The 14,160-nt window shown below is 35.4% G+C and overlaps 1 protein-coding gene across 3 annotated transcripts in view; it reads left to right on the top strand.

Moving 5' to 3' along the window:
• The window catches only part of LOC105256434 (PR domain zinc finger protein 16), a 64,252-nt gene extending 51,036 nt beyond the window's left edge, over nt 1-13,216 (top strand). For 2 of the 3 annotated variants that reach the window (XM_020029122.2, XM_011266328.3), the window contains exons 6-8: nt 5,930-6,029; nt 8,981-9,137; nt 9,216-13,216. In XM_020029122.2, coding sequence (XP_019884681.1) covers nt 5,930-6,029; nt 8,981-9,137; nt 9,216-11,222 — 2,264 coding nt within the window. In that variant the 3' untranslated portion in view covers nt 11,223-13,216. The remainder of the gene's footprint in view (nt 1-5,929; nt 6,030-8,980; nt 9,138-9,215) is intronic. The other variant, XM_020029121.2, reaches the window with a different exon arrangement.
• Nucleotides 13,217-14,160: the final 944 nt, after the last annotated feature.

Here is a 14,160-nt window from a genome sequence, read left to right as displayed (position 1 = left end):
TAATATTAAATTTGACGAAATCATTTATATAACGCACGTCATATTACTTTATGAGAAATGTTCCTAATTTAGAGATTCCTAGAAATCTTTTGTGATGAATAGATTTATAGTTTATCATCAAAAACCAATGTAAAATAGATCATTATTAAAACTTTGTATATACTTTTATATTTAATGAAATAATTTATATTTTTATTACAAGAAACAATATGATAAAGACGAGATAGCACCTTTTCCACAAATAACGAGATTATTTTGGGAAAAATGTGCTCCCAATTCAAACTAGAAACATGATTGAAAAGAAGGGTTACAAAAGAAGGGAGGTACAATTTTACGGAATGGCTTTAGTAGTTGCAAGAAAAGTTACTGCGGCAATTAAGTTGAGCCTACCAATAATGTTAATTGCTCTGAATTAATTTCGAGATTAAGAATCTCATTTGCGATAATAGGCGGATGAGGGTTATGACGTAAGAAAGAATGTTGCATCCACGTGATTCTCTCTCCCTTTTATATCAATAATATAAATCGTAGGCGTTGCGTTATTTTCTTGCGTTTCATTATTTTCTTATATTATTTACTTATATTACTTATTTACATTATTTACTTACTTTATTTACTTACATTGTTTACTTATATTATTTTCGTTATTTACTTACATTATTTTAATTTTATCTTCTTTTTTTAACTAATTTTCACATATATACAAGAAGAAAAAGGCATTAATTAGAGCTATTTTTACATATATATAATTAATACACTTTTATTGTCGATCCACAGTAGGTTTTATTTTTTTTTACATATACTTTCACACATTAAGAGATTAATACCCTTGTAAACGGTACAGGAATTACTGTTAATCCTGTAAAGCCATTTTTACGGGGAAATCTCTGACAAGCTGGTGCGTGCAACGGGAATAATGATGTCAAATAAACGGTGTACGCTCTGTTCCAACCCTTACGAGGGGTATCTGCGATCCCTCGTACAGATCATTTTTTTCTTTTGCAAAGATATATATATATATATATATATATATATATATATATATAGATAGATAGATAATGGAAGTACAAAAAATAAATGAAAAGGAATGATAAACATTAAAATTATTATAATTAAGAGATTAAAAATTATTTTTAATATATCAATATAAAATACGCATATGCATTCAACTTAGAATTAAATATTGAATTTATTTTATATATGTCTTATATATTTATCTAATATATTTATATTTCACTCGTACATGAAATATTCAATTTACTTTCAATAACAGTTTTTTATACAATTAACGTTTCAATATATTTTAATAAATTTTAATAAACATAAAATTTTGATTTCTCTTTCTCTCTTTCTCTTCAAATTTGACGAAAGAAGAAGAAAATTTAATATTATAGATAGATTTATTTATTTATTTCTTGCCTTTCGGGATTGAAAGGGATTTTACATGAAATGTACATTACAAGCTTTATAATAATATTTTATATAAAAATATGCTTAATTTATATTGTGTATAATGTTGTTTCTTCTCCTAAATAATTTCAATTACTTCTAGAGTGTCTTTTTAATTTCTTTGGCTTTATTCTCTTTTCTTAACTTTTTTTTCATCCAACTGATTCCTTTTCTCCTTTTTCCTGAAATTGGATTCATTCTTTTAATATTCCTTGTGTCTTTTGTACAATTTGTTGCTAAATGCTCTAATATTTCTACTTCTTTTTTACATTCCCTATACAATTTCTTCTTCTGTTCACATTAAAATTTATTTCGAAGTTCTTCGTTTCCATGTCTAAATTTCGCTATGATCTTTGAACATCTTTCTGCCCTTGTTTTCTGAAATATATCTGGTATTTCTATCATGTATAACGCTTTATATCTTATATCTATATCTTACATCTAGACTTCTGAATTTTATTCTGTTGAGTTCCTGTTTTTGTTTCTCTACATCTCTTTTGTTTAGCCTCTATACCACTTCAAAACCTTCCTCTCTTAATTTTTCAATTTCTATCCCAGACATTCCATTTCTTTGAAAATACATTTCTCTGTCTGTTTCCTACACTGAAAAAATTATATGCCCTTATTTTTAGAATATATACTAACCACTAAAATAGGCGCCAAGAGGATCTCCTGTATATCATCATTTGTATACGCAAATTCCAAATTCTTTTTCTACTTACTACTAAGTTTTTCGCTTATTCTTTTCGCAGAACATCCTCTACATCAGCTATATGCAGAGTTGTAAATTGTGTAAAATTGACAGATGCAATTATTGCGGGCAATTACGATGATTTATGATTGCGATTTTCTGCAGTGCTTGTTTTTTCTATTGTCGTTTTCTTTTTTTTTCGTACCTCTACCGTATTCGGTGTTTTGCGATAGCTCTATTAGGGTGGCGGATAATTTATAGCTAACTATTGTCGATTAACACGCGCGTAACCAGGTTCCAGGGACGATTGAAAAAAAAGGGCACGGGTTAGAATGAGAAAAAAGGGGTATTCGCGTACAAAAGGGCACGCGACACTCTTTCCTGAGGGGGTGGTGAGATAGGGAGGTGCCTGTGACATGTTACAACCCCATCTGATTCATCGGACTAACGACACGTTTATTTGACGTTTCGTTCGAAATCGCTACGGTCGCGTGCGACAAATTTTTACAGCAAGTTATCGATTTTCGGTTTATTTCATGAAAGGAAAATTGTGTGTGTTATTCTTCTTTTCGTAAATTATTCATCGAATACACAGGAAAACGTGTACCATAACAAGAAAAAAATTCTTATTTCTTTAAAAGTAAGGAAATACATTTATATGTATAGGATATTTTATTGTATTGTTATTTTTTACGTTTAAATGTTTATGTTTCAAACAAATGTTTAAAATAAGATTTTTTTAAAGTGATGATTAATATAAATTTACAAAGATATATTAAATATTTATTTGTAGGTAATATAATAAAATATTTATTTTTTATAATGTTATTAATAATGTTATTAAAAAACGATAAATTAAATATATTTAGATTATTATTATTTTAATATTTATTTTTACATATGAAAATTATATTATGTTTATATGTAGGTTTTAAAAATTTATTCATATTAAATTTAGATATTTTTAATACTTTTTATAACATTTAATAAGATAAAATAAACAATAAATATAATAGTTTATTGAAGAAAAAATATTCAATTTTTTATTAATTATTATATTCTAATTATTATATAAAGAAATCGTTGTTTCTGTAATCATCGTAGAAATTTTATTCAATTTTCAATCGAAAATCACACGTTAGGTGAGGAAGAATGAAGATTTAGATAATCTTGATGGAAAAACAAAGATAACAAACGCGATGAATGAATAAATAAATATTTTGATACATTAATCAATTTATTTTAATAATTTCACCCTTTTTGAATCTTAAGAACGAATTCTCGATGCGGCAAAAACATTGATTTCCGTTACTTTTTCCCATGCAACTGCCAACTGACTATTCGACTGCGGGGGGTGTTACCAATGGATCCCACCTGTTGACTTTCCGCAACGTGACTCTATTCCTGCTTCTTCTGCGCGAGTAGATTAACATAATGCTTTCAACCGTTTTTATTAATCGTGAAGGAATGATCGCTTGAAAATATACGGCGAATATACGAATTTGAACTTTTCTTTTTGGCAAAATTATGCGAAAAATATTTATCACGAAAGCATCAGCGTAAAGAATTAAATGTATTATTATCTCATTGCATTTTTCTCTCTATTTTTTATTCATACTTAAAATTTTCTATTTATCTTTCTGTCATTTTGTATTATTCTCTAACAATCTTGCAAAAATGACGCTGTTTAATAAATTTACATACATTTATAACAAAAGTATTATTTTGCATTTTTTAGTATCCATATAATACATTTTATAATATACTTAAAGCAACTATTTTCTTTAATTATATCTAAAGAAAATTTATATAATTTTTATTATATAAATTAGCTATATAAATATATTTACTATAGTAAATAGAAATATAGTAAATAAATAGTAATAAATATATTTTATAGTAAATATAAATATATTTACTGTAGTTATAATTATTTGAAGATTAAAAAAAAGTACTATCTCGTTCTTTATTCGGGACTATTTTTTTTAATACTGCGAATTCGAGCGAAACCATTTCGAGGGTGAACTCGATGTCAACCGCATCTTTCATTGTCTAAATTCACGGCATGCCGCTACGAATTAGTCGTGGAGAGATTAACGTACTAAAAGCTGGGGGGGCGGAGGGGAGATGGTAGCATAGTGTTGGGCGTAGTTGGTGGTACGGGGTATTGTGCCCAGTTCCCATGAAGATCCGTTGGGGGCCATCACTTGACCATATGGTGGAAACAAGTGTAGCGGCAGATTTAAATAACCGTTGGAGGTCGGATATCGTTCAAACTCGTACTGGATCGTACTAAGTACGCTTAAACTTTCACATGTGCGAAAAGAGTTTATTTGAAATATGAAAACAATTTTTTTTTAATTTTTAAATCTTCAATTACAATTTCCTTTCAATTTATCTATTATGTATCAGGATAAATCTTTCTTTTCTTTTTTTCTTATTTGTTTAATAGATTTTACAAAACAAATTAAATTTTGAAAAGAGAGAATTGATTGACAGATGCCAATCCGTACGCGTATTCGCGATATTCCTTATCTTATAGCACTGATGCTAGTTGCGTGTTCAATCGTTGATAATTGCACCCTCTCCTTCTCCTTGGATTTCTGATTTTACCTGCCGTTGTGTTCTGATATTCGGGGGGTGAAACGCCGCAGGGGGGCTGCCGAGTCACCTATGATTGGTCAGTCTTTTACGTCGCTCGTACCAATAGCGAGCGATTCCGAGCACCCCCGCTTGTGTTTTCAATCATCGGATCACAGTGTAGCGTCAACTAACAACTAACTAGAACATCATTGTGTCTATTGTCTTTGCGAACGCTTGTGTGTCGGATAATATTTGTTAAGAAGGTAAAAGTGACACAGAGTGAAAAGTAACTGGAATCGCATTCGCGACTTACATTTTTCAAGCTTACAATCGTATTACTAATGTGGGGCAGATGAATTCTCGATATATTTGAAAAAGGGATTATTAACTAGACTAGGTAAATATTTTATAAAATAACGACGTAAATAATTACACACATTCAATAAATTAGTAGTTGCATTTCTGAAATTATTGACGTATAAAATTTTTATTAATCATTTTGCCGCAACATTTATTAATTTATAAATGTTGCGGTAAAATATTTATTAATTTGCAAACAAATTTATTCGAAACTTTCCATAATCGCGTATCTCTGCGCAAATTAATTTATAATTGAGATACTACGTAATTTTAATCACCGGCGATTTTCGAGATATATTATATAATTCGCGTTAAAACCATACTTAAATTAATTTCGTATAAATAACAAAAATGTCTGCCTCAACACTGGTGCAAATTTGAATTGCGCGAATAATTTGACAACGCGACGAGAAGCGCTAATGTTGCAGTGAGATTTTAAAGTCAACGACACGTTGATCGGAAGATTATTTCCGCCATTTCTACGAAGTTAGTTAAATCATCGTCGAATCCCTGATGGTCTTCGTTTTGTAGATCGGACGATATTGCCGCTTTAATTTAATAATTCAGGAACAATCCGCGAGTGTCCACTTGTCACGCCACGCTTCTGTGGCCCTCGCGCGGTTCCGGATCACGTAATTCGCCCACACCGCGACGGGTCACGTATCATTGTTGGCAGGGGATTGTAATTTATAGAGCAGCGATCGTTCGCATTCACATTGTATGCACACACGCGTTTAATAACGCGATGAAATCGCGACTTTCGTTCGCGATCCCCCTCCTTAATGTGTGTCGGAAATATCTTGTAACCTATATATGTATATTACATCGTAATTACGTCATTTACAGCTTCGCAGCACAGCGGAACCATCGACGAGGACAAAGAGGACGAGGAGGAGAGTGAAACGAGATGCACTGTTTGCGACAAACCGTTCCAAGATATTGAACTGTAAGCACTTATATTCACGTTTTCTTTAAAGAATTAAAAAATAAAAGGAGGAAATAATTTTGTGCTTATACTTTTCCGAGACTACGACTTCGAGAATTACAAACGCATAAGAAAAATTCAAGCATCTTTCCGTTGAAAAGTTTTATATTTGATAAAAATGTATATTTTATATTTCTTTTTGTTTCACGAGCGACTAAAATAATTTGTTTTCTCGTTTAAAGTTTTGTGCGCTTTAATATTATAATAATGCTTGATCGAGGATAGCTTTTTCATAATAAAGTTGCATGCAAGACTTAAAATAAGAGTACATTGTATTGGTAAATATTGAAAATTTTTATAAAAAATGTTCTCTTACAATTAGTCTTAAGTGGTCTTTGTAGCCAAAATTTCATCTTGTCTCGATTTTATTAACCTTTTTTATCTAATACTAAACAATAATGAATAATAAATAATGCTTGGAACAATATTTAATATAATTTTTACGATATAATTATTATTATTTAGGTCATTTTTTTATTTTTTAAAACATTTCTATCATTATATGTACACAAAATTTTGTGTAGCTAAATAATTGTAAAATTTTATATTAATATTTTCTTTATTAATTTCTAAACTTGTCAATATAAATGTTTTTATTCATTAAATAAAATTTATTTGTTATATAAAATTCTTTACCATTATTTTATAAATAAAATTTTTCAAATTTGTGAATAATATAATGATATTTTTCTCATAATCTCTAAATATATATATGCTACTTTTTTTAAAATCAATAATCTTGACAAGGCCAATAATCTTACTTTGATCAAGATTTTTAATTAATTGGCAATTAATTAACAATCTTGTCTTGATCTTCTCTCGAATTTCGAGACAAAACAAGATAACATCAAGATTAATCTTGGTATCTCATACAATTCTACTTTGTAGGATTCTAATATAAAAAAAACCTCTTTTTTATTTGCGCGAGATGTCTTTTATACATATTTTCACGCATTTTTCATTATCCGGCGAATCGCTGACATGACGATACATTGTGCCATCTCATGAAGGATTCATGTCGAATCGTTATGCGCTTTTGAAATCAGATGAGCGACCATTACATGTCCGGGAATAACATGAAATCAAGACAGACAACAGCTTTCATAATCGACTGACGAGCGTTGAAGAGGACGGTCTTCATCGTCAATTATTAATTAATCGATGAAATCCAGGGGTTGAGCACCACGCGTAATCGCCTTTAAATCTCGGAGGCTATGTGCTCGCGAAAGCCTTTTGTCACGCAAGCGAGCTGTTTTCAAGAAGTGGTTCTCTCCCTCTCTGTCTCTCCGATGTTCTTCTTCAAAACTCCTTGTTCATTGTGATTGAACATGCTTACCCAGCCTTGGTTCTGTCGCGTTGCCATGTCATTGCCTGTAATTAAGGAATAATTAATGCGAAGCCAGATGGCAAGAATAAAATGGCGGCAAATTAAGTGCGATGTTGCTCTATAAATTATTCTGAAGAAGACTTCTCTCTCTCTCTTTCTATAATTTTATGATGCATAAAAAATGCAACTTTATTGTGAAAATATCACATTAAATGTAAAATTAAACATCTGCAACTGATGAGAGAGTCACTCTCTATTTCGACAAAAAAATTGATTTTTATTCACCAACCGCCCGTCAACGCAAAGTCAAATATTGATATTTATCTAACATGATCTTTGCAATATTGGAGCACCTTCTCTCAGGAGAGAGGTTTTAATTATCACAATATTAATCAATTTTTCTCATAAAGTATATTATATTTAAAAACTAATAATATCTTCTTCTCTTGATAAATCGTGTTACCTTCTTGTTTAACCCTTTCTCTTATTAATTTTCAACTTCTCCTTTTCAACCAATCATATTCGACTTCATCTAGCGCAAATACAGTTACAGTGCAATGTTTAATACTTTTTTTCAATAAATAAAATTAATCGAAGAGTATCCGATTGACCACGTCGCCAATTCGAAATAGGACTCTCTGATCGATTAATCGTTGCTGGTTACCCTAGGCACAGGTCAAACGGGATACTCACAAAGTAATCTTGTAATAATTATCAAATATCTATGAAAAATATTCAAGTTACGAAAATTGACCCGGTTGAGCTTTACGTTGTCTACGTTTCTAATATCCCGTTCGTTTCCTCACCTTGGGCTAAGCATCCAACTTCTCGACGCGGCAGATTCACCTGTTGTGGGGGGCGTTAAACTCTAACGCCGAGATCGGGAACGAGCCAAGGGCCACCCCCCTTATACATCATCGAAGGCGTCGCGTGCCTGCAGCTCATCTGGCACGCCACACCGTCACCATGAAGGCACTATCTCACCGCGAATAGGTTTTCACACGACGCGTGTGTCCGGGGGTGTAAAATCAATGTTGCCGCACACCACGGCGCCGTCCCGTATGACGATAACCCATGCCTACCCCGTGACAACCACTCTGAAGCTTCCCCTCTTCCTCCCTGCCCCTTAACGATGGCTTTTCTTCGTGACGGCGTGTGTTCGTGCGCGACGGCTGCCCTCTTCTTCAGGGGCGTGCGAACGTTATTACATGAGAATCGAGACCCGCTACTCGCCGCAGAGTCACTTAGTCATCATCCAGGACTTGCCCCTGGCGCAGTCGGCGCAAGTCGGTTACCGTAAAGCATCCTGCTTGCTCTCTTGTTGGTGTTCCGATTAAAGTTCTAGCGAGATATAAAATAAATGCTTGAGAGCTGTCATCATTCATCTTCCGTATATTTATTTAAAATATTTTTAAAGAAATAAAACAGATGCTATGATAAAATTCTCTGCTTTTATTTTAGAAATATACATTGTATTCAGTAACATGTTTTTTCAGATATACATTCGTAAATCATTTTTAATCTGTAATTAATTTTATTACTTCTATGCCGTGTTTAACGGGTTGTTTGAATAATTTACTTTCAGATTGGACAGCCACTTGGTGACCTGTCACAGATATCCAGCGGAGCAACACCGTTGCGACAGCTGCCCTCGTGCTTATGCTTGGCGGCCGCTTCTGGTACGGCATCGCGCAATCGTTCACGGCGATCTCAGAAATTATCCTTGCGAGAATTGCCCGAAGGTAAGTCTTAAATTTGCGCTACGCTCGTCAAAACCAGATCCTCCCGATCTAGAAACATCTTCAAAATATCGCTAAAAGTCGAATATCCGGCAGGTCTTCACGGACCCGTCGAACCTACAGCGCCATATCAGAACTCATCACGTGGGTGCCAGGAGCCACGCTTGCACAGAGTGCGGCAAGACCTTCGCGACCAGTTCCGGTCTGAAGCAACATACTCACATCCACAGCAGCGTAAAGCCCTTTCAGTGCGAGGTCTGCTTCAAGGCGTACACACAGTTCTCGAATTTATGCCGGCACAAGCGCATGCACGCCGACTGTCGCATGCAGATCAAATGCGTTAAATGCGGACAGTCCTTCAGCACAGTAACATCGTTATCGAAGCATAAGCGATTTTGCGACTCCACCGCTCCGACCGGCCCACCAGGAACTATGCCGCAGTTACCAACGCCAACGACGAATCCCTTCCTGGTGTATCCACGACCTCCCGTGAGTCTGCCAGGTGGTTTGCCCTTTTATCCACCTAGTCTGATGGGTCCTTATCCGGGAATCTTTCCAAACGCACCGAATTTCCTGAATACGCCTCTTCTCTTCCCGCCAAAAATCGAGGAAGCTGAGAAAAGAAGCGATAGCCCTTTTCCCAAGAAAGAACGGTTCACTCCCCCAAGAGTGCTGTCACAACACAATAAAGTATCTCCTTCTACGGCGGAAGAGGCCACCTCTACCTTCAGGCCGTCTCCAGCTAGACCTCCGATTCTGCAGACTCCGGAAAGCGACGACGACCTGTCCAAGAAGAGAGAAGCAGCTAGAAACAACGAGCGAAAAATAAAAACCGAGAGTGCGTCGAACGTCTTGAAGGAAGAAACGACAGAACAGCCGTTGGATTTAAGGGTGCAGACCAAGAAGCAAGACATCACTTTGAAAGTCAACAGAAAGAGTCGCACCCCATCGCCGGCGCCGGTGCCGAAAGAGGAGGCACCAGCATCTCCTGATCCTCCGAAACCGGAAGAGGACGCAGCCATTCCGCAACCAATGGAAGTCGATCCCAAGGAAATTCCCAACAGTCCCCAACAATTGAGGACCAGTCTGCCGACCGAACAACCGCCGACCAATACACCGCCGCATATGGCTTATCCTAGACCGATACATCCAATGTTTCTCGAGACGATGTATCGCGGCCCAGGGACCTTTCCGGGATTTCCCGGCGCACCACCCCCCGGAACAGCCGCTCCGGAATCTAGACTGATACCTCCGCTTCCGCCCTTTGGTCCACCGCGGCTTCCTTTTTTAGGCTCGCTTATGAACGGGCTCAGCGGCGCTAGGCCAGGAAGTGGCTTCGATTTGCTCGCCCGGCCGCCGCTGAGCGCGTTCCCCGGCGTGAAACCATTTCAGGAGGCTGTGATGGCACCTCATCACCACCACCATCATCATCATCATCACGTCCACGGCAAGATGAAGGACCGGTACTCCTGTAAGTTCTGCGGCAAGGTGTTTCCCCGCTCAGCCAATCTCACAAGGCACCTGAGGACGCACACCGGGGAGCAGCCGTACAAATGCAAGTATTGCGAGCGATCCTTCAGCATCTCGAGTAACCTGCAACGGCACGTCCGGAACATTCATGACAAGCAACGACCATTCAAGTGTCCGCTCTGCGAGAGATGCTTCGGCCAGCAGACCAATCTGGACCGGCATCTTAAGAAGCACGAGGCCGACGATGGTAGCGGCGTGGTTTCGGTCGCCGACTCGCCCGGCAGCAGCAACGAGAATGAGCGGGAGGACACGTACTTCGACGAGATTAGATCCTTCATGGGCAAGGTCACTTACGGAGGCGAGGGTGGCTATGGCTTGCCCCATCACCCGGCCTACATTCCCAATAGACTACGGGAGATAAACGAGAGTAAGATGGTCGAGTACGACGAAGATGAAGATAGCGAGGAGGGTGCATCTCCGTTAGAAGAGACGGATGGACTATCGCCGATCGAAGCCAAGGAATCGCCGTCGCCCTCGCAATACGACTTGAAACTTAGAGAGAAGCAGGAACTGCTCAATAATAATACCGCGGAGCCGGTGATCGAGATCTCGACATAGCCCAGAGGTCGAACCGGATGATTTGCGCTTCGAAGGACGGGGAGAGCTCGTTTTCCCTTAACGTACGCAACTGTTTGCGAGTAACCGTTTCATCTTAAGACTTCCGATCTTGATAGTGTTATTTCGAGAGATAACACCCCAACGCGCAGGATTACCCTAGCTTAGAATGGTCCGCCGTACTTTAATCTTACAAAATATTGATAACTTGCACTTTTATGAGACAAACGTATTTTCAAGTTATATAATCGGGTTATTCTTCGTGATACTATTGTAAATATCCATGAAAGACAGCCGACAGTGATAATTACGCGTCAGTATACTCATTTCGGAAAAATCTCCAGAGAATATAATCACAAGAAGAATTAAAACCACTCCAGTTGTACTTGTAAAACATGTGCTCTACAAAAAAAAAAAATGCAAAGAACTCGGCGAAAGAAATCCCCCGAAGATATTGTTATGCGATTCTTTTATACACTCCGCATTTGTTTGCACTAGGCATTATAAAGAACGACAAATGGACCAGTTAGCGCCCTTTCACACGCACACACACACGCATATCAAAAACTCTTCTATCACCTAGTTTTACAGACTCGTTATATGAATGTAATACGCGCACGTAATTAAATATTACTCCCCTCCTCTTCCTCATCTTCGTCTTCGATTGAAAGAAGCGTGCGGTATAATAAGATTATTTATTGCTATTATTAACAAAGTTAATTTATCGTTATTATTACAACGTCGCTCGGCAAAAGGGATCGTACGTCATAAGCATCGAATGATCGAAGCGACCCTATAAAAGTTTCGCAGATTGTTAAATTTGCTTGCAATGTATCCATCGTCGATTGATAATTCAATCACTGATGTTTGTAGATCCTAGATATATCTACGTGTGCGCTATTATCAACTGATTTATTTTTAACAGTGTATTATAGTCGCGTTACGTTTAAAACGCGCGGGGGCTCTTCGTGATTGAAGGAGTCGCGGAAGTTGAACTGTTGTAAAAATTTTATTATAAGACGATCGCGCTTGTAATCGCTTCAATCGGTTCGAATCTTGAGGATTTTCGAGAATTTTATTCAAACATAGTTGAAATAAGATGATCGCAAAAGTGACAGAGACAAGTTCCATTCGATGCGAGATCTGTCGGATGGAAGGATCTAGGATCTGCGAAGTGAGAGAAGAGTCTAACACTTTCGCATCGCGGGAGTGTTCGTGTATATTAAAATTCATGTACGTTAGTTCGCGAGGTCACAAGGCGAGGAAGACGAAAAATTGATGCGACGAAAACGTGTGTATAATTAAATAATTAGAAGACAACAAGAAAATCTTATCGCGAAGTGAACTGTACAAATTTCTATTACGTGATATATATATATATATATATAACATTTGTAAAGAGACGAGGGAAAAGATTCTTCTGCGATTTTTATTAATATATAAATATAAATATAAATATGATTCTCTCTAGAGAGGTCTCTTTTTTTTCTAGTACGATTGGAAGAACGAAGAACGAAGAATCCACATATCGTTCCTCGCGTTTCACTCACCTCAGTAAGCATATTTAAGAAACGCGTATCTTTACCGATTAATAACGTGTGTCACCGCGATTGCGAGAAAGTTGACGTTGAGATATTAAAGGATAGACACATACACAGCGTATTACATGTGTACTAAGTACGCTCGCGATTAATAAAAAATAATAATAATACAAAGGATATATCGTTGCTTTATCAAGCACCGAGTTGGGGCTTTACTTGTTTTTTTTTCACGTAAAGATTTTATGAATACACATTCTACATATCTCTGTCTCTCTCTCTTTTCCTCTCTCTATTTCTATCTCTCTCTCTTTCATTATAGAGAATAATAAACTTATGAAGTGATTAGAGCGTAAATATATTAAACGAATTACTTAAGAAAAACTATATTATACGGCGCTGTCTATCTATACATATTGTATAAAAAACATTCTGTAACTCTTCTCATTATGATTACTATTAAAAATATTACACTTCAAGTTGTAAATTTTATCCAGGCGATGATTTCACCTATCGATATTTTCTCCCTTATTTTATATTCCTATTTAATCAATTAAATAGGAACGATTATAATTTTGCACGTGTTGCCTAGACTTTACAGAGATAATATGAATAAATAAAATAAATAAAATAACAATAATATTATTTTTCTTACAAAGAGTTAAATAATAGAATCAAATAAATTATAAACTTTATTCTTTGGAAGAAATATGCTTTGCATAAAAATCTCAAGCTATTTTTCAACAAATAGGAAAGAAATTAAGTAATAGCTGATATATTTAATCTTATTTTTAACAAATGCCAAATGTGTATTTTTATTAATTATAAAACTATATACACACTTATAATAAAGTACCTTTCTAGTAATCGTTTTACTGGCTTGTGTTGCGCTCTGGCGGTGCATACATTTAATAAACAATTTTATATGAAATAAATAAAACTCACTCAAAGTCTAAGAAGAAATTAATGCAACAATGCAATTTATGCGAGCGATTTTTATCAATTTTTATTTAAATAATTTCAGAATTTCATTGCAAAGTAAAGATACTTCTTTTATCGACAATAAATATGATTCCTGCTCCAAAGGCAAGAGATGTGTGGTTCTTCAATATTTGATTCACTCTCAAGACACTAGATCACGCTTTATTTTACAATTCGCAATCAATAACACAACAATTCATTTTACAATAAAAAATACAATTTCTGACATTATAATAAATACAAACGATCATGAATTATTTTCTTCTTATTGTTATACACAGTATAACAAACAAACTTCTATTTTAATACATAATAATTGTTCTTATAAATCTCTATAATTAAGTTATTCTTAATTATTAATTTATTCTAATTTATTAAGTTATTCTTGATTATTAATTTATTAATAATCAATTTCTTATTAT

Source organism: Camponotus floridanus, unplaced genomic scaffold, assembly GCF_003227725.1.
Source record: "Camponotus floridanus strain SB8 unplaced genomic scaffold, Cflo_v7.5 scaffold64, whole genome shotgun sequence".
Classification (NCBI taxonomy): domain Eukaryota; kingdom Metazoa; phylum Arthropoda; class Insecta; order Hymenoptera; family Formicidae; genus Camponotus; species Camponotus floridanus.
This window is presented reverse-complemented; position numbering and strand designations above follow the sequence as displayed.